Here is a 23018-nt window from a genome sequence, read left to right as displayed (position 1 = left end):
TTATATATGTGTGTGTATATATATATATAATATTCTTAACTCTGTAACTTCTGTCGGTGCTGTGCTTTTTGGAAAACAAATTTCCCAGAGGAACCCACCCGAGGGATGAATAAAGTTTTATCTTATCTTATCTTATCTTATCTTATTTGTTGTAATCATCTATCCTTGCAGTTGTTTATTACACAAAATAAATTATATTATCACACGCCACATAGCGCTGATATTCACTGCACATGCCCATTTTAACCTTAACCAGAGGGTTTAAAAACAAATTGGTTAAGGGTTCCCCGAGCTTTCACGCCCCTCATGTTCTTCATGTGCCCACCATTAGAAGCACGCCTATGGAAAAAGTGCGCCGGCACACAGTGCAGTGCGCTTTATAGGTGTTATCGTGCACTTTTCCAGCCAGGTGTTTTCCTTTTCCCATTCCTCCCTGTACTTTTGAAGCCTTTTTTCTTTCTCTGAGAGGAACAAACATTGCTGGTCTAATGCTGGGCTTACACTCTGCGATTTTTGGCCCATTTTGAGCCGATTTTTGAGTCGTGCGACCAATTTGGTGATCGGCCCGATTTTGGCCTTCATCGTGCATCGTGTAGTATACGTGGGGTAACGAGAAGCGATTAACACCTCACGACCAGCTCCCGATCATCAATCGCTCGTGAGGGTGTCACCTCAGCCGCTAACACTGCTCACGCGCAAACACGTAAACGTCGGTGAAAAAGACGGAGCAGCACGGCTGTGCAGCGTGTGATCTGGACACAAGCGATGGAGGCACAACTTGTAGAACTTTGGAAAGCTCATTCGAGCCTTTTCGATGTGGCATCACCAAATTATCACGACCACAACAACCGTGAAAATAGTTGGATGGACATCGCTGCTCAATCACAGCTGCCTGATCATGTTTTTCATTAGCAATTTAGCAAAGTTGATGGTGGTGTGTGTCTGTGTGAGTGAAAGACAGAGAGGGAGAGCGAGCGACAGATTTTCTGTTATAACCTTCATTTTATGGAGGCACAGTGTGACTCAGGTCGCATCAGAGCATCGGGCGGTATAGTGTGAGACCTGCATCGTGACCTACGAACTTATAACCCATGCGAGCCAATCGTGCAGTTTGAAAATCGCACAGTGTCTGCCCAGCTTCAGCTGTACTGTCGTCTGAGACTTGCACCGCAGTGTCGGTGTTTGTTTCCCTGTTGGCCATGCTTTTTGTTGTGGTCATCTGTTGTCTTCCGGTATTTTCTCCGCAAGCGACCTTTCCTCGACCAATGAGATGAGCGGTAATCTGAATTGTCATAAGTGTGCTGTCAGCTCATTGGTCACAAAGCAGGAGCGGGGCTGGGAATTATGTTTTCAAACAAAGCGTTAATTACATTAAAACTTATAGACTACTTTTGATTCTCACTGTATTACGGGACAAAGTGCGTCCCTTTTCAGCTCAATACGGGACGATTCTGCTTTTTAAGGGACAGTTGGCAACCCTACCCTCTCTCTTTATTCTTCTTCGTTGTGTACGCGGACTAGTGTGCTCTCGTGTGTGGTAGAGCTGGCACTTTTATTTTTGATATTTAAAATAAATGAGTACTTGTGGAAAGTTAGAAGTTGTTGCTCATTCGCTGTCCACCTGCACACATCTGCAGCTGGCTTCGTCTCCACCGCACGTTACAAAGTGTGACTTTCACCAGGTAACGTGGGCATTTTTCCTGAATCAGCAGTAGGCGTGTCCAGGTAAAATGAGGGTCCAGAGCTTATCGCTGGTGTCATGAGGAAAATGTCGGCTCTTTATTTATGTTAAAGAAGACTTCTTCCAAACTGACCAGAAACATGCTTGTCAGACTCTCACAGCAAAGGATCAGACTCACTGTGCCTGACGGCTCAGGCCAATGATGTCTGTTAGATTGTCAGTTGTTTAGTGCTTCTGTACAGTTAGTGTCACCGTCTCTATTTCAGAATAATTAATATGCGGAAAACACTAAAAGTTGGTTGTCTTCCAATATTCTAGCATAATTAGAAAAATTAGACTTTGTAAGTACATATTATTACAGTCCTAATGCCAGTATGATTCTTCATAACTCCTGCTTTGAAATACTGAACTGTAAAATTTACCTGATGAAAGATAATTTACAGTGGCACTCTGTCAGGATCATTCTGACTATAAGATCACTGTATTAATCTGAATCCTTCTGAAATGTGCTGTGAATGAATGCTGATGCAACTCACTGTGGGAAAGCTGTTAATAAAATGAATCTGTGACACATGCAACACATTCACAGAGGAAGAGGACACAAAGGGAGGACACGCAGAGGCTGTGTTAAAGTCAGAAATCCAAATCTTTAGTCAAAAACAGGCAGCGGTTACAAACAGGAAGACAAGCAGTCCATCAAACAGTCTACAGGGTCAGACATACAGAGAATTCAAACAGCAGTAAAAAATAACTGGACACTGAAAAAAACTCTACTTACCAAAAGCAGAAGCACACAGATGACAGATCAGATGCTGAATGTTGCAGGAACATGCTCACGTGTGGTGATCATTCAGTGCTGCTCCGGCAGGTTACACAGTCCAAGACTGATATGCTGCCCATCTGAGAGTTTGAAAACACACATGCAAAGATTTATTTTGTGTTACACTCAAAGTTGGATGTTCATTTTTGTCCTTTAAAAATGTTTGTGTATTTGAAAGCACTAACATTTAAGGATGACTTGGATCGTCTCCTTTAAAGGGGAGACAAGTGTATCCACTGATCCACGTCACTTTACCTGGATGATGACTCCTCTCTCCCTCACTCAGAAACACTCCTAATTAGGGATGCAACGATACCACTTTTTTCAAACCGATACTTGGATCTGAGTACTTGCCGATACAGAGTACAAAACCGATACTTCTACCACACACACACACACACACACAAATGCAATTAATTGTAAGACAGGTTTTATTATATTCCCTGCCGATAAAAAATAATATCTTAATAAAAATGACCACAAAAAAATTTCAAGTGAAAAATAAGCACTTCTGTTAAATTATTGCAGAGTCTCCACGTTGTAATTTAACAAAATATCACTGAACTATTGGCACTGTCTCGAGCTTTCAGAATAATAAATAAACACTTCTGTTTGGAATAAAATAAATACAAATTAGGTTTGAGAATAAAATAAACTTTTAAATTATTGCAGAGTGTCCATATTGTAAACAAACAAACAAAATAACAAAAGTATTTGGCATTGACGAACTCCTCATCTGCCCGTGGATCTTCAGTCCACTGTGCCGTTAAACCAAGGACTGACATCGCGCACACACTGCTTGTCTTTACCTCTTTAGAAAGTTTTGGCACCATTATCTCCCTGATGTGTGGGCGGCTGGGAATTTCATATCGCAGCTCGAGTATGCTGAGAAGAATCCTATGTTTTCCACGACTGGCATTGGCTTGTCATCCAGAGCGATAAAATGAGTCAGAGCCTCTGTTATTTTAACTGTCCGTGGATTTTCTCTTGACATTTTTCATCGCTTTTCCAAAACCTGAGTTAAAGTTGGCTGTTCCACACTGCTGACATTTTGTTTAGCCTAGCTACAGCAGCCTCCAGTTTCTCTTTTTTATCTGGAGCTGCCAGTCTCACTCGTCTAACCCTGTGCCTGTTTAGCGCGGGATGTCCCCCTAGTGGCCAATCTAAAAAACTACAACAAAAATGACAAGCCACCCTCTGATTAATGAAATAAGTTGGTATCGGTTCATGGTATCGGTTAACTTTTACGAGTATGAGTACACACACATTTTACAGTATCGGCCCCGATACCAGTATCGGTATCGGTGCATCCCTACTCCTAATATAACCAAGCAAATAAATAATATTGAATTTTTGAATTTGAATATTTACTTACATCATTAGGAAAACATCAAAAACATCTCCCTTTGATTCCATTTCTCCATTCCTACTAAACATCAGGCAACAAATATCTCAATAAATCACAGTAAAATGTAAAGCACATGTTTTCTCTGCTTTGTCTAACCTCTGCAGAGCCTCTGTCAAGAAAAACATATCTGTAAGCATAAAACAAATATACATTTCATAACACGTCACTGGACAGACCTCGGTCAGTTGATTTCCTCTGTGCAGTGCAGACGAGCATCAGTCAGCAAGTCAAGGTGGTGAGATGGACTGGTGTCCTTTGGGACTCTGCTGGTTCTTCTGAGGAAACACCACCGTCTCTCCACACCGTCACCATCTGTGAGCACAAACTGCTGCTCTGCCAGCATGTAGGAAATCACATATCACACACACAAGGGTGAAGAAGCATTAGAGCTCAACTTTGGATACTTTAGATCTAAACAGATCAAAGTAGCTCTTAGTTTCAACAATCAGTGAACAGACAGACAAAGATACCATACTGATTCTGTATGAATACAATATAGTATTTTCAATACAGGTGTCAAATTAATTTATTAAAACTAATACAGATATATGTATATATATTTTTTTGATAAATTCGTTTGCTAAAGTATAAGAATATATTTTAATTTTTTTCATTTCACAATTGCAACTGAAAGAAATTAAATATTGAACAAAAATATATTGTCACATTCTGAGCATGCTCAGCATGACAGAGTAGAAGTTGCTACAGATTTTAAGAAGTGATAATTATAGGGAAGAAACTTCTCTTTTTCATCCGTTTAATCAAACATTTGATGCCTCAGCTGTCTCAGTCCTATAGCGTTCTGCAACTACAACTAACCTGAAGCTTGGATTTGGCTGCAGGTGCCCCTGTACATCCTTCTCAACATGTGGGTACCATTTAATCACACTTCTTCCTGAGCTTTGCTTCATCACAAGACCAAAGGTGGCGTCCCGTGTCACGGTCTTATCATCATCCAGAAGAAACATTTGAAGAAACATCATGGAGAAGAAACATTTACACGCCTCCTGGTTTTGTTTTCTGATCCTGCAAAAAGACTGAGGACAACAAAGCCCAGAGAACACGAGATACACAACATCCAACATTCAGACTCAACAGCCTCCATAAATGAAGAGCACCAGGTTGGTTCAGTTATTGTAGATATAAGCATACTTCACATTACTGGGTATGAATAATAATGAGGAGGTAAACTTTGAAGATGCAGAGCATGATGTCCCATCATCAGACTGTAAACAAACATCCACCAGGCTTCTTTGTTGGTAGAGGTGATGATTCTCACGTCACTGTTTTATTATAGAAGTCCATTTTTATTTCCTCCCTGAAAGCAGAGAGCAGGTTTTTATTGAGATACTGAAATTCTCAATAAAATTCGTTTACAGCACAGCGTTGCCTCCTCTCTCTCTCTCTGCTGATAGGAGTAAATGGAGCTCTCGCCCTGAGTGAGTACTTGGTGACATGAGGCCTGGGATTTTCTTCTCCTTTCAAGAGACTGAAAGGAAGCTCAGTCGTGTGAAAGCCTGGCTTTCAACATCCCATTACTCCTGTCTACCTTCTTTATCTCTTCGACCGTTTAACCCTTGGCTCTACCTTCACACACTTTCTTTCTTGATTGAAAAAGAACAAACTCTGGGACTGAATTCAGAAGTTCAGATGGTTCAACTTTAGACTTGAGAGGAAAACAATACTTCTGAACCAAACAAAGGACTAATGACGAGCACCGTTCCTCCCTCCAGTCACTCTCAGTTAGCTCCTCCATAGCGCTGCTCTTTAATGTGGTCCCATGAATATGCATAGGTTCATTAACATATGACATCTCACACAGACATAGATGTGTTTACCATATCATAAATCAGTAAGAGAAGGTACGACCTCTCTCATGACCTTAGGATGTGTGTGGATGCCAGAACTGAAAGGCACACAGAGTCTTTGCAGACTACTAAGGATCAGACCATTATATTATATATTATCATTATACAATTGATTATATACCTCTAAGCATATATGATTATATATTTCTAAGCATAAATGACAATCCAACAATATAAACCTGACAGACAGTACTAAATAATACTGTATATTTATATAAACCTGTAAAGGGGGAAAAAATGTAAACACAGAGATTGTTTTTAAACCTGTAAAGGGGGAAATCCTGACGAACCAATCCACAACCAGAAAAGAAGTCTAACTCTGTGCTGCTCCAATCAGGCGTCAGCTCTGTCAGTGTAATATGTAGGTGTGTAAAGTCACAGAGTAGCTGGTTTTATTTATCTATAAAGTTTATTTACATTTTATTCAGGCTTCAAAAAAAAGTCCAAGTTTATTTCTTTGGACTTTGTTCACTTAGTGCCACCTGGAGGACAGTCAGCTCCCTGCAGCAGCTCTGGAGGACTGTTAACTGATGAAGAGCTCGGACTGCACAGCCTGCTTCATCACCGACTTCTTTAAATAAACATGACCACGATCAGTCGCAGAACCTCAGACAAACATCTGTTACACAGCAGCCGCCTTCACACCGACTGAGCTCCATCACAGCTTCAGAGCTCAGCTTACTAACGTCCAAAGTTTATTTCCTCTCAGGTTTCTTACTTTCAGTAAAGTTTCACTTTTAGAGCCCTGACCAGCATCCTGCAGCATCTGGAGCAGCTGTGTGGTGCTGTCATGGCAATAAGGATCCAAATCTGTGGGGATGTTTCCAGCAGGGGTTATAACCTGCAGTCAGCAAGGTGTGCCTAATAAAGTGGCAGTGTTTATGTCACTGTGCAGCACCATCAGAAAACGGTGGTTTACATCTCTGTTACAGGAAACCTGAAGAGTTAAAACACAAGAGAAGAAAATCTAAACGTTACACAAAGAACATAAAAGAACTAAACTTCATAAAAACTTCACAAATGATGCTTTAAATGAAAAATAAATCCCTGTAAATAATTCAACAGGTCACATATTAGGACCACCTTAACTAAACTCTGTAGCCGGTCACTGTGGTTTATCCCAGCAGCTCTTAGGAAACAAACTGCTAACTTCAGTGTTAGCACACACTGTTAGTAAACTATGCAACACTGAATTCAGGTTTCAGTTGTGTTAAGTTGTGGAGTTGTGATTAAAGTCTTCTTACTGACACAGGTAGGATGGTCAGGCGTCCTCTGTTCCTTCACCGTTCATGAACTGTCACTTATAAAATGCTGCCAAACATCAACTACACTCAATAACTAAACGTGTGCAGGTTAAAGTGATGGACGCCCAGATCTGCACTCCAAATACAAACAGACTAAAGGTGTTTCCTTCAGAAACAAAGACAATATTTACAAAGATCTCACAGGTAAATTGTGAGCGATCACAGCAGCATCTCATCCTGACTAACAGCTTTTAGATGCAGGGAGAGCGTCGTGGTTCAGAGGTGGTTCAGCAGATGATGAAGGCCTTTCTGTTGCATTGTGTAGTGCTGTGGATGCCATGATGGTTGACTGGGTCTGGTTCTACTGAACTCACAAACACTTCTGAGGTATTTACACCTGAAGCCTCATTTAATGTGAGTCAGAAACAAACGGCTCACCTGTGATTAATGGATGTTTCCCTGCATTTATATTTTCACACAGTTTATTTCTTACAGCAGGAAAACTGAACAGAATGTATGTAAGAGGTTAGAGTGAGGATGACGTCACTTCATACAGAAAATACATGTTTGTCTGTTTTGATGATGAAGGACTTCTTTAGCTCTGTAAACAGCTACACTTGAGAGGACAGAGGTGATTTCATGGATAAATAACAATGTGTTTATCAGCTTTCATCATCGCAGTGCAGACGTGACGTCAGATCTATCAAAGTGAAGGCCGTCTCTCTGATGACGTCACAGAGCAGAGTCGTTCTGTCCAATAAAGGATCTCAGATCAGCTGCTGCCATCTTGTGGCCACAGTTGGTTACTGTCTCTGAAAGTTGTCTCATGTTTCCTGTTTTCCTGTTAACAAAGGCTGGAGCTCATCATGCTGAGAGGGCAGCAGCATTTTTTGGCTCTTCACACATGTTCATTATATTCTGATGATCCTGGTTGGAGACAAACTACAGATAAGTGTGTTCAGCCCAACTAGTTGATCTCATTACAGCAGTTTGATGTTTCCCTTTGAATCCCCCTGAAGATACTGACAGTGAAGCACGTACATAATACTCCAGCCTTTCAACTCTGAGCTTATTTAGTTCTATTAATACACTGAAATCTCATTTGTGTCATGAAGAAAGTCTTTAATCAAACAGAATTCAAAGATCAGAAACATTTCATATATGGAGTTAAACATGAATCATTGTTTCAACAATATATTTATTGTTGTCATAAACAGATAAGAAGACAACAACAAACTGCTTCTCCCATTCAACACATGTCAGTCCATATCCCAGCAAACTAAATCATCTCCATTTACACATCAAATAGAAACATGAATCACTTGTAATGATGAGAAACTTGATAGAATTTCAAATCTAGTTTGGGGAGTCATTCAGTGAGAAACAGTGAAATGATTTTCCATGTGAAAAGGTGGACAGCAGAAACAGAAAGAAACAGTGAGAACTAAAAGAGAAACAAAGAGCTTTGGAACAACGAGGCAGCAGGAGGACAGCTGCAGTTTAACAGCTTCAATTCACTGACAGGAAACAACATTAGAAATATCATCATCCTCAACTCATCTGCTGCACTGACACTGACACCTTCAACGGACACACCTTCACTTTACCACCAGTGTTAATGTATGGAAACATCCTGTGAGTGAAAGTGTGTGTGAAGGTGTGTATGTGTGTGTTAGTATCAGGATCAGAGAACGACAGCTTTCCTCTTTTCCAGTCCAGATTCACTCTGATCCTCTGGAGCTTCTTCTGGACTGAGAGATCAGTGAGAGGAGCTGATGGTGACCATACTGAGAATTTATCTTGAAAGAAGAATATTCCCCACAATCCAGACTGTATGTCTCCCTTCCTTTGCACAGACTCTTCAAACACACCCTGTAACCACCCTGTACTGTCTCCAACATCAACATCCCAGCTGTGAGTCCCTGAGTTAAAGCCCTCAGAGCCCAGGACAGAGAAGTAATAATCAAACCTCTCTGGATTATCAGGAAGCTGCTGCCTCTCTCCTCCATATCTCACACTGGTCAGATCTTCAGACAGGATGAGGTTTGGATGAGCAGTGTTTGGGTCCAGAATGAGAGGAGTGTAGGAGACCATGTCCTTCATGTTGTTCCAGATGTTGAAGGTCAGGTTGCCCAGGTGTTTGGCCTGGTCTATCAGAGCTCCTGAGGGCAGCTGTGGATCATCCAGCAGGGGGCAGCGCTGGACTCTTTCCACTGCAGCCTTGTAGTTGTGCAGGAATGAGACGTCTTCAGCTCTCAGCTCCTCCTCTGTGGCTCTGACTGTGTCTGAAAGAGCTGCTATCTCTCTGCTCAGAGCCTCCATCTTCTCCTTCATCATCCCACTCTTCTGCTCCTCTTCCTCCCTCAGTGCAGCCAGCCTGGCCTCCTCTTCCTCTGCTAGAAACTGGTGAAGCTTCTTAAACTGCTCCTTAATCTGCCTCTCTGTGTGTCGGGCCTGGACCTTAATGTGTTCTGCTGTTTGATCAAACTTCACTTGAACTTCTTCACAAACCTTTAACTTCTTCTTTAAGGGCTCCAGAGTTTCCTGAAGTTCCTTCTTGTGTTGTTGTGCAGCTTCATCGATGGGTCTGAATCTGTGATTGGTGTGTTTTTCTGAGTCTCTGCAGACGACACACACTGGCTGCTGATGGTCCAGACAGAAGAGTTTGAGTTTCTCAGAGTGCAGACTGCAGAGAGCCTCTGAAGCTCTCTGATCTCTCTCCTGTAAGAACGACTCACACAGGTTCTTTAAAGCCAGACTTAAAGGTGGTTCAGCCCTTGAAGATCTTCTCTTACAAACTGGACACTCGTGTGTTGGTCTCTCTCTCCACCATCTCTTCAGACAGTCTTTACAGAAGCTGTGGCTACATGACAGAAGAACAGGATCTCTGAAGACCTCCTGACAGACCGGACAGCAGAGATCCTCCTCTGATCTGGAAGCCATTGAGTCTGTGAGTGAAGCTGAAAACAGCAGACAGGAAGTACAGTCAGTCCTGGCTCCCCTCCCTCCTCTACCACCTTCACTGAAACTTCTGTAAGAAATTAGAGATATATTTTGCTGCTATTGTTAATAATTATCATCATTACCATTGCATTAATAATACAATCTGCAGTACTGATATTGTATTCAGATGTTTAAACATATTGGTACCCAATTAGCCTTTATTACAGGTGCAGTTATAACCACTCTAAACTGTTGAGTTGAATCTATAATCTTAAATGCTTTTGAATGCTTGTTATAATCTTAAATGTGTACGTGCTGGCCTTCTGTCTGGTGAAAAAGGTTACAAGGTGAAATTGAGTGCATCTCAGGCTGACACACACACACATGAACACACATTAGATAGAGTCATTTATAGGTGAGAGGTTAATCATGTTTGCTTGTAACTCTAAAATTGTCTCTGTGAAATAGGAATAGTTTCTAGCTGTCTCTGCAAAAAGAGGAACAGTTTGGTTTTCCAGATGGGAAGTGAAAGTCAGATGACAGGAAACATCTGTTGTGGAGACGGAGACAGTGTTATCTTTAATTGTGTTAAAAGTCATTGTGATCATGAATCCTATCTATGTATAACTTGTATGTCTGTGACGTTTTTGGGGCGTCATTAAATTTAAGCCCTCAAAGATATAAAACACCTGCTTATGCTCTGTAAGTTGGGGATCGGCGCTGTCTGCGTACAGTGGGCGGTCTTCCCACGCTTGTCATTAAAATCATCGTTTGACTCCACCCGGCCGGATCAGTGTTGTTATTATGGAAGTTGATTACCTCCTCTACCCCTCCTCAATATTGAACCTAACATTTTGGGAGGCTCGTCCGGTTATTGAGGAGGGAGAGTGAGTTGGAGGTGTAGACGGAGAAATCCGGGGTCCGAGGTGGTCAGACGGGCAGGCACAAATATCAGTGGTCAAAGTGAGTGGGCATAAGCCGGCTTATCCAAAGGTAAGGCACTACTACCTGTTGAATGATTTCCAAAGCGTGCCAAATTGGACATGGAAAAATTAAAGTCTACTCACTGAAATTACTGGTGAATGTCTGTTTTGATTTTGCTGAAGGTCTATAAGTAAAAGTACTGGGTTCAAGTCCCAAGGAAAAGGAAAACAGTGAAAGTGAGTTCGAGTCTCATGTAGGATTTAGGGAATTTGGTCATTTTATGGGTTCAAGTCCCAAATTGGTCAGACAGGTTGGACCTGCTTTAGTCTTACACTTTTTTGGGTGTGGACTGTTGTTTAAAGTATTATAAATTACTTGAGAATGGTGGTTCGAGTCCACTAGGAGGCGCAGTGCTCAGAGGTAACGCTTGCCAAGGCCAGGGATGCCTAGGCCTTGTCCTCTTAGAGGGATAGTCAGTTGGTCACTGTGGAGCTTGGGGCACTCCAGAATAACTAGTGGTTGCACCACTTTACCGTTTGGAACGATATCTGCGCTTTTTTGGCCAGCAGAAGTTGGACTTCGGGCGTGTAACTTTAACTTAAAACTTCGGGGTAAGCCTTGGCTGTGAAATGCCAAAAATAGAGCTTCAGGCAAAGTTTGGGTTGGTTGACGCTTTTAAATTGAGTTAGGGATTTTAGAGATTAGGCCAGAAACAGTTCGAGTCTGAGACTGGTGAATTGATCGCAAAAAACTGATAGAGTTTATCCGCTGGGCGGTTAGGTTAAATTTCCCGAAATTGTGTAGGTGCTAAAAGGCCTAAAAATCTGTGCAGTTGTAAATATAAGGCATCTGTGTATATAAAATAAGGGATCTTAGTGTGAAAGGAGTTTCTGGGTCAACAGTGCACTGCCTGCTGACTTCTATTTTTAGACGATGTGTGTGTGAATGCAAATGAGGAGCGGTGACGCGCATGGAGATTGTTGCTTTTGGTTTAGAGTGTTATTGAGCTTTATAACTATTGTTTGCAAATATTGCTAAATGCCTGTAACTAAGATGCTGGTGTGTTTTATTTTTTAATTTCTTGTGTGTGCTGTGAGAATTAATAGAGGTTTCAATTTTTTTTGACTTGCTCTTTCTGATTATGAAAGGCATGTCTAAAAGACTCTTAGGAAAGCGTATTTTCAGTTATATTCCTCATCTTCTGTCACAGTTTAAGTGTGTGAATGCTGTGAGAAGCAGGTTTTGAGTGATTGGGTGTGATTTGTACAAAAATAATAAGTAAGAAAAGCACTACGGAAGTTGATAGTAGAGTGAGTGAAAAGTGGAAGTTTGAGAGAAAAGGCGGTGTGTGTGAGACGATTTCTGATGTCTGAAAGAGCTCTGTTGAGCACGCTGAAGACTGATGTGAATGCTGACAAATGCAAAGAATTTAGTATAGTTAAAAGTGTGTGCGTGAAATAAGGGTGCATTGTTTTTAGATTAAGAATTAGTAGAACCAAAGAGTTTGATTAGGCTGTAAAATGGGAAAGAGGAACAGAAAATATGGCTGCATGTGTGTGACAGGAAATGGTGTGTGTGACAGGAACTGCATGCCCATAAAAGGAACTCACTGTGACAAGTGAGCACCCAGAGAGAGAAACAGACGAGTTAAACTCTAGGCAGATGAAGCAAATGGAGGTTTTAAGAAAAGGAATGAAAAGGATATTAATTGTATTCTTTAGCGCGTCAAAGAGGTGGACTTCTCTCAACCTGAAATCTTGAGTACAGCGGCAAAACCATAGATTAACAGAATTGGGAGGAAAACAGGCCAGGTTTTGGCTTAAATTTTATAGCTTGACCTCTCACTTTGTCCCCATCTTGAGAAGAAGCTCAAAGGACAGTTAATCTCCTGATGAAGACCGACAGAACATCGTGGACTTGAAGAATTAACAGCAGGCAAAAGACAGTGCGACTGAAACCACACTGACGACACCAGCAGCAGCATATTTGCCATGCTTGGAGCAATCTTGAAAGAGACGACTGAAAGGGTCAACAGAGAAGAAGAAACCACATGATGAAAACATGCACGGTGAACTGCAGGCTGGTAAGAGCAGGGTGATATCACTGTCTGAAGGCATTGAATATGATATTTTGCCAGGCTGGGACTTGATCTAAAAGGAAAATACTGAAAAGATCAACGGAGAAGAAACAGAGAAGCAGCAAACAGTTGACTTGGGATTGTGTTTGCTGGAGATTTCAAGACAACACAGGACACCGTGAAGAGAAGACGGAGACCAGTGAGAGGTGAAGCCCAGATGAGTTCGACTGCGAGAATACAGGGTATAATTGGGTTGAAATTGAAGCCTGAACTCATGATGGTTTAGAGATGTCCCCCAGATCACAACAAAGAGGTAAACAGAAAATAGAAAACACACATACACAAAGTGTTACATGTGAAATTATTTTTGGAAAGAATCAGAAGTGAGATAGTTTGAATGCAGAACTCAGTGAAAAGATGCATGAATTAAACCTGATTATAACATACATATGCAATGAAGAAACAGCTTACACTCACTGAACATTAACATGAATACAAATGCAATGAAGAACATGCTTACATACATGACATAAGTTGGTATTTCTGACCAGAGAGAGAAAAACGGGTCGTTTAAGCACTCATGATAATAATGAAAATGTCTCAGTTGTGTGATTTTCAGGGGCAAAGCAGACCTGGATCAATTTTCCACATGCAGCGGTCGGAAGAAAGTTATAGGTTAACATCACTGGACATGTTAAGGCAAGTTTCTGGTTGAATTGTTCACAGCGCCTGAGTCCATGAACCTCACAAGCAAGCTCTGACCTATGGCTGAGGACCAGGAATGCTGTTATTTCAGGTGGGAAATCAAAATTTGGGTTAGCAAATTTGGGGAAGAGAAAACTGACTGCTTAAGTGGAGAATTGTGAAGGAGTCTGAAACACTGCAAAAAGCAACATATGCAAAATCACATACACAAGCAGAAAATGCATTAACCTTACGAGGACAAGCTCATGAAGATTAATGCATAGACATTGATTAAACCTGGCTAAGAACATAAACATACGCAATGAAGATCAGCTTGCTACTTGTATGAGTGTTAAAATGGTGTGAATGTTTGATAAAATACACTTAGAGCTTGAGGATGAGGAATAACTCAAAGAAGCTATATGACAGAGGGAGTGAGGTATGGAAAAGAAAAGTGATTAAAGTAGTTTTTATAAGAGTGACTTAGGAGTGCTCTTGTATTGATTGATCAAAGCAAGTGATTAGTATGGAAAGAAAATGAAAGTAATTCAATAATGTGGTAATGTTTAAACATGTATTTCTCTTGTTACGGCAACTTCTTGAGATATGACTGAGTATGCAAATTAGCTGGAGTGAGTGGTGACGAGGAAGCTTCCTGTGTGTGTGTGACTGAGGCTTTCGGGAAAGGAAGCATAGCAGACTGTTCAGAAGTGCAGCTAAGCCCTCAAAGATATAAAACACCTGCTTATGCTCTGTAAGTCGGGGATCGGCGCTGTCTGCGTACAGCGAGCGATCTTCCCACGCGTGTCATTAAAATCACCCGGCCGGATCAGTGTTGTTATTATGGAAGTTGATTACCTCCTCTACCCCTCCTCAATTTTGAACCTAACACTTCCTTTGAGTCGTGTTTTTGCTCAAACTCACATTCAGTGTGTGGAGCGTCAGCAGCTTGAAGCAGCAGTGTTGGAGTTTTCCACTTTTCTCTCCTGTAGCTGGACTCACTCAGAGGAAGCTGCTAGTTTGGTCTGAGCTCAGTCTGATCGTCTGTGCGTCTCTCTTTACTGAGGACGAAGAACTTCCTGTTTCCTTGTTTGTCACATTTGAGTGACATGAGGGGAGGAGAAAAATGTTGCTGTTTGACTTTTAACTAAGGTGTGTTTCAATCCTGCCTGCAGCTCAAAAGCTATAAAACAGGTTTTGTGTCTTTTCACCGTCACTCGGTCACAACATGAAACCTGTTGTGAAGTTTATAAAATAAAGTGTCACTCGGTGGTGCAGCTGTTTGTCAGCCTCTATTTTAGACTTTGTTCTGCTTCTTGTTCAGGTTCCCAGCAGTGGGAGTGTAATGCAGTCACAGAAACACAGGTGGTGTTAAGGTGGATTCACTTAGTTACAGACTGTGGTGTTATTTCTTGTAACTAAGGGTGTGTTTCACTCCAAAGTTCAGACATTAACCTGCCAGAAGTTCTAAAAGTTACTAATAAAGAGCTTTTCTCTCATTTCACATGCAGGTCAGAGCATGAAAGCTGTGATGCAGCAGTTTGAGAGAAATTGCTGCTGATATAAAATATTTTTTGTGGTTTTACAAAATATATAAAAGAGCAGAAAGAAAAGAAATAAGTGTAAAGAGTGCAGCAAAATGCATGTTTTAGTGTGAGTTGGTTCATCTGATCTGGTTGTGTAAAAGTCACTGCATGACACTGAGTGTTACTTTTGTGTTACTGACACTCATCTCTGACTCAGAGAAACGATTTCTCCCCTGTGATGTTCACAAAGTGGTGAGTTACATGTGTGTGGAATTTTTACTGTTTTACAGAATAGAATTTTCTCTTACTTTCTTTTTTCTGTTATTTACTAAAAATCTTTCAAAGAAATAATGAATTCTCCACACGTGTTTGAAGGTTGGATGCAAATATCATGTGATCTAAAAGTCAAATATCTGCTGATGAAAACAAGGCCAGATGTTGAGCAGCTGTATTGCTGCATGACATCAGCCCACAGCAGCAGAGACCGTGGAGCCAACATGTGAGAAACAAAGCAACACGCTGAACATCTGAACCACAGCAGGAAGTGCGACTCTTTGTAGACCTGTGGACAGGAAACACACAGCAGGTCCTGATCAGTAACAGGGTCCAAACACAAACATTTTTTTATCAGCATCTGTATATATGAGCACACAGAGAGCTCAGCTGGACACACACTTCAGTCCTCCATCAAACACAACACACCTACACACTGTTTCCACCAGCTGCAGCACAGTCCAGTCTTTACAGTCAGGGAGGGCTTTTAATTTGAAAGGCACCACAAAGGACGAAAATATGAAACATATCAAACATGTGAGGAAGAAGCAGCAGCAGCTCACACGTTTACCACAACCACACACAGTCCTCTGAGAGCAGCGTGGCCTCCATCTTTGAAACACACAAATTCAAACGCATAAACTCACTGTTTGATTATTGATTGATTGATTTTCAGAGAGTTTGTGTGGAGTTTGCATGTTCTCCCCGTGTTTGCGTGGGTTCCCTCCGGGTACTCCGGCTTCCTCCCACCGTCCAAAGACATGCAGCTTGTGGGGATAGGTTAATTGGATAATCCAAATTGTCACTAGGTATGAATGTGCGAGTGAAAGTGAGTGCGAATGGTTGTCTGTCCCTGTGTGTTGGCCCTGCGACAGACTGGCGACCTGTCCAGGGTGTACCCCGCCTCTCGCCCTATGACAGCTGGGATAGGCTCCAGCGCCCCCCGCGACCCTGAAAAGGATAAGCGGAAGCGAATGGATGGATGGATGATTTTCAGAGATAAGTAATTAATTAATTAACATTAAGGGCAAAAAAAGATTCAATAAGACAGTAAAATAAACAGGTAGTTTTAAAATAAATAAATAATAATTGAATGAAATGTTTGTCATTAGAAAGCCTGTAAAACAGAAACATTTGAACAGCTTTTTTAAAGAATCCACCGAGTCGACTAAACGTAGTTGTGGAGGCAGACTGATCCACAGCCTTGGTGCCACAGACTGAAAGGCTCTGTCACACTTAGTCTTTAGTCGTGTACAGGGAACAACGAACACACAGTGTTGGGGAGTAACGGAATACATGTACCGCCGTTACGTATTTAAAATACAAAATATGAGTAACTGTATTCCGTTACAGTTACCGTTTAAAAAGGTGGTATTTAGAATACAGTTACTTTGTTGAAATAAATGGATTACATGGCGGTACTTTCCTGTTTCATATTGTAGCGGGTCAGGCCCGTTTGGGTTTTGTTTGACATTAGTTCCAGGCGGCAGCGTTGCGGTTGCCATGGTTACAGGGCGACGCTCTTGCTCTGCGTGTTTCCTGGGTGAGATAGCCTTTTTGTTGTTGCTGTTGTGCTAAGCTAATAGGCAGAATGCTACAGGTATAGCTCTAAAGAATGTAGCATCATAGGCAGTGTAGTCCGTGCTGCAGGGAGAATGGACTGCCATACATGTTATGTGTCTGTGAGCGTGAGGTGGGAGAAAAAGGAAGCATGTAAATATAATAATAACCACTGCAGCCAAGAAGAGTGCCTGACGAGCCCAGTTGTAAGTAAGCTATTAAAACTCGACTGTACGCTTTGTTCGTATTTTCCTCCAAAAACAATAAGTTCCGTTGGAGCAGCCTTTCAACGCCTCTCTCTGTCTCTCGCAAGCAAAGTTGACCCAGACAACAAAGTAAAGCTAGTTTTCGGCTACGAGCCCGACACAGAACCCACCATATTAGTCAGAGGTCCCTTTACTACGGTTCGGAGCCGCGGACCTTCAGTAACAGTAATAAATCACAGCAATAGTACATTCACGTAGTTGTAAAATGCATGATAATATGTTAAGCAATCCAAAGTATTCAGAATACGTTACTGTCATTGAGTAACGTAACGGAATACGTTACAGAATACATTTTAGGGCATGTATTCTGTAATCTGTAATGGAATACATTTTAAAAGTAACCTTCCCAACACTGCTAACACATCATGAGTCTGTGAAGGGAGACAACGAGCAGCAGTTTATTTTGTAAGAGAAAAACAATCTAGGACGTGATCATTTAGTGTTCTGTGTGTTAAAACAAGAATTTTGAAACAAATCCTGAAATTTATTGGGAGCCAATATAAAGAAAATTAAATAGCAGTAAAGTGAGCTCGCTTGGAGGTGAGAACGACGTGATTTGTCCAGGCTGGTAAACAGGACATTACAATAATCTAAACACGATCACACAAATGTATGAACAGTTTTTTCCAGTTCAGCCGAGGAGACCATATGTCACAGTTTAGAAATGTTCCTTAAATGAAAGAAACAGGAACAAGACAGAGATTTTATATGTGAGTTGAAGCCCAGAGAAGAATCAAATATTCCACCAAGATTTTGAATGTTGGACTTAACAGTTGAACAAAAAGAAGCAAGAACCAATTTTATATTTGTAGTTCAGGAGGAGCTATGATCAAGGTCTCAGTCTTGTTGGTGTTTAAGACAAAGTGTTTGCTACAGAGTCAATCAGTCCCCCGATTTAAGCAGTGCACTAGGGTGGATAGACTACTGAGCTGATGAGGCTGAATGTCGTTGGCATAGAAATGATAAGAAATGTTATTAAAAGACTGAATAATGCCATCTAAAGGAAGCATGTAAAAAGAAAATAACAATGGACCCAAACTAAACCCTCTTGAACTCTGCAGGTTAGGGAGGCAATGTTAGAGGTGAACTTGTTTCTATTAACAGAGTCCTATGAAATAAGTAAAAGCCATTAAAAGACAGAGCCAGATACACCAGCCAAAACCTGAAGTCTATTAAGTAGGGTTTTATGGTCAATATTACAGGAAATGATTACAGAAAAAAATCCCTGCATTACAAACCATTAAAAGATCATTACAGACCTTCAAGAGAGCAGTCTCAATGGATGCTGCTTTTAAAGCCAGAGTGAAACGGGTCACAAATCTGTCATTTGCATAGTAAAGACCTGAACTCATTTTCTAACATTGTTTCTAATAATTTTCTCACAAATGTCAATTTTGAAACAGGCTGATAATCACCAGCAGAGCTGGCATCAAGACTCCAGTGTTTCAATAGAGGAGTGAACTCAGCATGTTTAAAATAGGATGGAGCACAACCTGCCTCAGTGAAATGTTAATGACAGACAGCCAGTGGTGGTCCTAGGCTATTTGGTGCCCTGGGCAAACACTAATGAATATTGTGCTGAACACAGTCCAAAAGATTCAATGAGCTACATTCAGTAAAATCATAATTCACGTCGGCAGTAATGACACCCGGTTACACCAATCGGAGGTCACTAAAATCAATATTGAATCGGTGTGTAACTTTGCCAAAACAATGTCGGACTCTGTAGTTTTCTCTGGTCCCCTCCCCAATGAGACCAGGAGGGACATGTTTAGCCGCATGTTCTCCTTAAATTGCTGGCTGTCTGAGTGGTGTCCCAGAAACGATGTGGGCTTCATAGATAATTGGCAAACCTTCTGGAGGAAACCTGGTCTTGTTAGGAGAGACGGCATCCATCCCACTTTGGATGGAGCAGCTCTCATTTCTAGAAATATGGACAAATTTATTAAACCCCCCAAAATATGGCTATCCAGAGTTGGGACCAGGAAGCAGAGTTGCAGTCTTACACGCCTCTCTGCAGCTTCTCTCCTCCTGCTACCCCCCCCCCCCCCCCAAAAAACAAACAAAAAAAAAAAAAAAACATCTCCATAGAGACTGTGTCAGCTCCCAAAAAGACAAAAAACAAACTAAAAACCAGCAACAAACAACTTAAACATAAACAATTACAAAGAAAGAACAATACAGTATCCACATCTGAACCAAAGAGTAAAACAGTGAAATGTGGATTATTAAATATTAGGTCTCTCTTAGAGAGATTAGACATCCACATTACTTACACTCTCTAACACACACACATATATATATATATAGGGCCTTGAGGGTGGGCACGCTAACGGTGTCCAGTAGACGGTCTGTGTATTCAAACCTACCTCTGGCGCCGGTGCCCACCTCTCAATTTTAAATCCATGTAGACATTGAGGGTTCTCGGGAGGGGCCGTGCTAACACCTACTGCTCTCTGGCAGCAGCACCATGCTCTCCCTTGTTTTAAATGCACTTTAGAGCAACACGCAGCAACACTACACTTGAGCGGGAGGAGGGAGGTATGGGGTCTTAACACACCCCCGTTCTCTGCTAGCCATCGGGACGGGGGAGCTGGGAGGAGATTCTGGCTGTCTGATTGGCCTCCCTGCTGCTGCGGAGCCTGGGACGGTCTGCTTGCCTCTACCCCGGAGGGAAGGGTAACATCTCTTGGGTCTGGTTGCCGTTTCCCCCTCTGGGGGCGAGGGTACCTGGACCCGGGGTATAGAGTATGTTTGGGGAGTGTGATTGTGTGTACATGTCCATTTATGTTTATCCCTACGTTGAGTGAGTGCTGAGTGTTTGTATATGTGTGCATGAGGGTGGGAATGGATGTCTGTGTCTGTGTGTGCCTGTTTGTCTGTGTCTATATATCAGGTCGGGTCTTAGACTCCACCTCTCTGGGAACTCCCAGGCCCTCCAAAGTGTGGAGGCCTATCTCCCCTCACCACACTCCCTGCCGGTGACTGATGCCCTCAGGGGTCGGTGGGCTGGGCGCTCAGGTATGTACCAGCTCACTCCCGGTGGCGGTCAGGCCTCTTCCAGGGCACGGGGAGCCCTCGGGCCTCCGGCCTCTGTGCCTGCGGCTCGGTTCACTCTGGCACAGCTGGCTGCCGGCGGAGCCGGCGGGCACGCCGGTGCAGCCCCCTCTATCTTCTGCCCGGTGGCTACTGGGTGACCACTCGTCTGGGGATCCTCAGCCCTTCCCATAAAGGTGGCACGGATGCCCCTCCGGTGGTCCTCCTTGGGCTCTTACACTCTGGGGCCTCTGGATGTCTGGGGCCTGGATCTCCTCCATGCCTGCTTCATGCCCTGGGGGACAGGGCTATGGCTCTCTACATCCTCTTGCAGACCATTACATGGGGAAACCATTTGAATACAAGCGCGCTGATCCACACAGGTGTGCACACGGGTGTTCACTGTTCGTAGACTTAAATCACACCTTTCTTGGCTGCTACTTCAAAGCACATTGTGCGCTCTCTGTCCTGCGTGCTGCACAACAACATTCAATATTTAGTATTTACTGCTGTTTACACTTAGCTAGATTAATGTGATGGTGTTGTGTTTAGTATGTTGCTTTGGGTTTTTTTGCTTGTTTTCTATTCTTTTTCACTCAACAGGTGATCCAGGAGATATTGTTTTCCCCTTTCTCACTGTCCCTCTCCCCTTCTGTTTTTCTTTTCCTTCCTCTTTCTTTCTCCGTTTCCTATCCCTCACTCATGTCTGTACCGTCTGTAACAACTGAAAATAAAATAAAATAAATAATAAAAACAAAGGTTGATCAAATGGACCAATACGGCAATGACATGATGATCCATTTGGCAAAATAAATCCATTGGGTATCCTTGTTGGTCTTCAGACAACAATTCTGACGGCTAAAGAACCAAATGGGACAGGCAAAAAAAAAAAAAAAATATTAGGTCTCTCTCCTCCAAGTCTCTGTCAGTACATGACTTAATAATTGATCTACAAATTGATTTACTCTGCCTTAGAAACCTGGTTGCAGCAGGATGATTATGTTAGTTTAAATGAATCAACACCCCCGAGTCATTCTAACTACCAGAAACCTCGAAGCACAGGCCGAGGGTTGCGGTGTGGCAGCAATTTTTCACACCAGCCTATTAATCAACCAAAGACCCAGACAGACTTTTAATTCATTTGAAAGCCTGATGCTTAGCCTTGTCCACCCCAGCTGTAAAACTCAGAAACCAGTCTTACTTGTTATCATCTATCGTCCACCTGGGCCTTACACAGAGTTTCTCTCTGATTTCTCAGACTTTTTATCTGATTTAGTTCTCAGCTCAGATAAAATAATTAGTGTGGATGATTTTAACATCCATGTAGATGCTAAAAATGACAGCCTCAACATGGCATTTAATCTGTTATAACACTCAGTTGGCTTCTCTCAAAATGTAAAAGAACCCACCCACCACTTTAATCACACTCTAGATCTTGTTTTAACATATGGCATAGAAACTGAACATTTAACAGTGTTTCCTGAAAACCCTCTCCTGTCTGATCATTTCCTGATAACATTTACATTTACAATAATTGATTACACAGCAGTGGAGAGTAGACTTTATCACAGTAGATGTCTTTCTGACAGCGCTGTAACTACGTTTAAGAATATAATCCACCCACTTATCATCTTCAATGCCCTGTACCAACATAGAGCAGAGCAGCTATCTGAACGCTACTCCAACAGAGGTCGATTATCTTGTTAATAATTTTAACTCCTCACTACGTACGACTCTGGATATGCACCCTCATACGGTATTCTTGGGGTTGTGCATCGAGATATCCTTTCTTCCACCAAAGGAAGCGCAGGTAATCCTGGTCCGACTTCCTCACATGAAATTGGTGAAACATTTTCTCTATGTCACACATTAATGCAGTGGGGTGCAACCAGAAGCGAAGGGGTACGCCATTGAGATTGTTCATCAGGTCAGGACCAGTGAGCAGATGATCATTCAGACTGGTTCCCTGGTACTTGGCAGAGCAGTCAAACACGACAGATTCAGTTCAGACCAGGCCTGCAACGGATGCAGATATCTAACTCTTACTATTAACAGTAAAACATATTTGCTGTCAGAGAGCCATTGGTGGAGGCTGATGTTACTTAAATCTACCAATTGTTGTACTGGGGAAGGACCAAAGTTCCATACAAACTAAAGAAGAACTTTATACAATACAAAATGAAGCTCAACATTGCAAGAATGACATTATAAAAATAAAAGAAAAACTTAACCAAAGCAGAAAATTAAAATAATCCATCCATCTTCTTCTGCCTATACAGGGCCGGGTCGCGGGGGCAACAGCCCAAGCAGAGAAGCCCAGACCTCCCTCTGCCCAGCCTGCTCCTCCAGCTTGTCTGGGGGAACACCGAGGTGTTCCCAGGCCAGCCGAGAGATATAATCTCTCCAGCGTGTCCTGGGTCTGCCACCTCAGCCAGGAGGCAACAAGAGGGCATCCTTCTCACTGTATCTCTAAGGGAGAGGCCAGCCCCCCTTCGGAGGAAGCCCATTTCCACCGCTTGTATCCGCAATCTCATTCTTTCGGTCACTACGCAAAGCTGGTGAACATAGGTGAGGGTAGGAACGTAGATCGCCGGATAAATCACAAGCTTTGCTTTTACACTCAGCTCTTCACCATGACGGACCAGGAAAGCATCACTGCACTGCAGCCGCAGCACCAATCCGTTGTTGATCTACCTTCTCCCGTTACT

At 42.2% G+C, this 23018-nt stretch overlaps 2 protein-coding genes and 1 long non-coding RNA gene across 4 annotated transcripts in view; 1 reads left to right on the top strand and 2 right to left on the bottom strand.

Annotated features, from left to right (window-relative positions):
* Positions 1-23018, top strand: part of LOC146521164 (protein NLRC3-like) — a 482659-nt gene that overhangs the window by 383571 nt on the left and 76070 nt on the right. The window lies entirely within an intron of this gene.
* On the bottom strand, positions 276-5051 carry LOC146521169 (uncharacterized). Of its 2 annotated transcripts, none has more exons than XR_014873219.1 (4): positions 4729-5051; positions 4086-4242; positions 2687-2795; positions 276-2581 (listed from the first exon to the last, which is right to left on the bottom strand). It is a non-coding gene; the product is annotated as an uncharacterized LOC146521169 (long non-coding RNA). The 2 variants fall into 2 exon arrangements; XR_014873220.1 differs by having other exon boundaries at positions 4086-4237.
* LOC146521168 (nuclear factor 7, brain-like) lies at positions 8123-10059 on the bottom strand. Its single transcript, XM_085154429.1, has one exon. The coding sequence runs from the start codon at positions 9962-9964 to the stop codon at positions 8573-8575; it is 1392 nt and encodes a 463-aa protein (XP_085010555.1). The 5' UTR covers positions 9965-10059; the 3' UTR covers positions 8123-8572.

Source organism: Neolamprologus multifasciatus, chromosome 3, assembly GCF_963576455.1.
Source record: "Neolamprologus multifasciatus chromosome 3, fNeoMul1.2, whole genome shotgun sequence".
Lineage (NCBI taxonomy): Eukaryota > Metazoa > Chordata > Actinopteri > Cichliformes > Cichlidae > Neolamprologus > Neolamprologus multifasciatus.
Note: the sequence above shows the minus strand (reverse complement) of the source record. Positions and strands in the feature narration are given on the sequence as shown.

Coding starts and splice junctions, on each gene's coding strand:
- LOC146521168 (XM_085154429.1), bottom strand. CDS start 9,964: ATGGCTTCCAGATCAGAGGAGGATCTCTGCTGTCCGGTCTGTCAGGAG.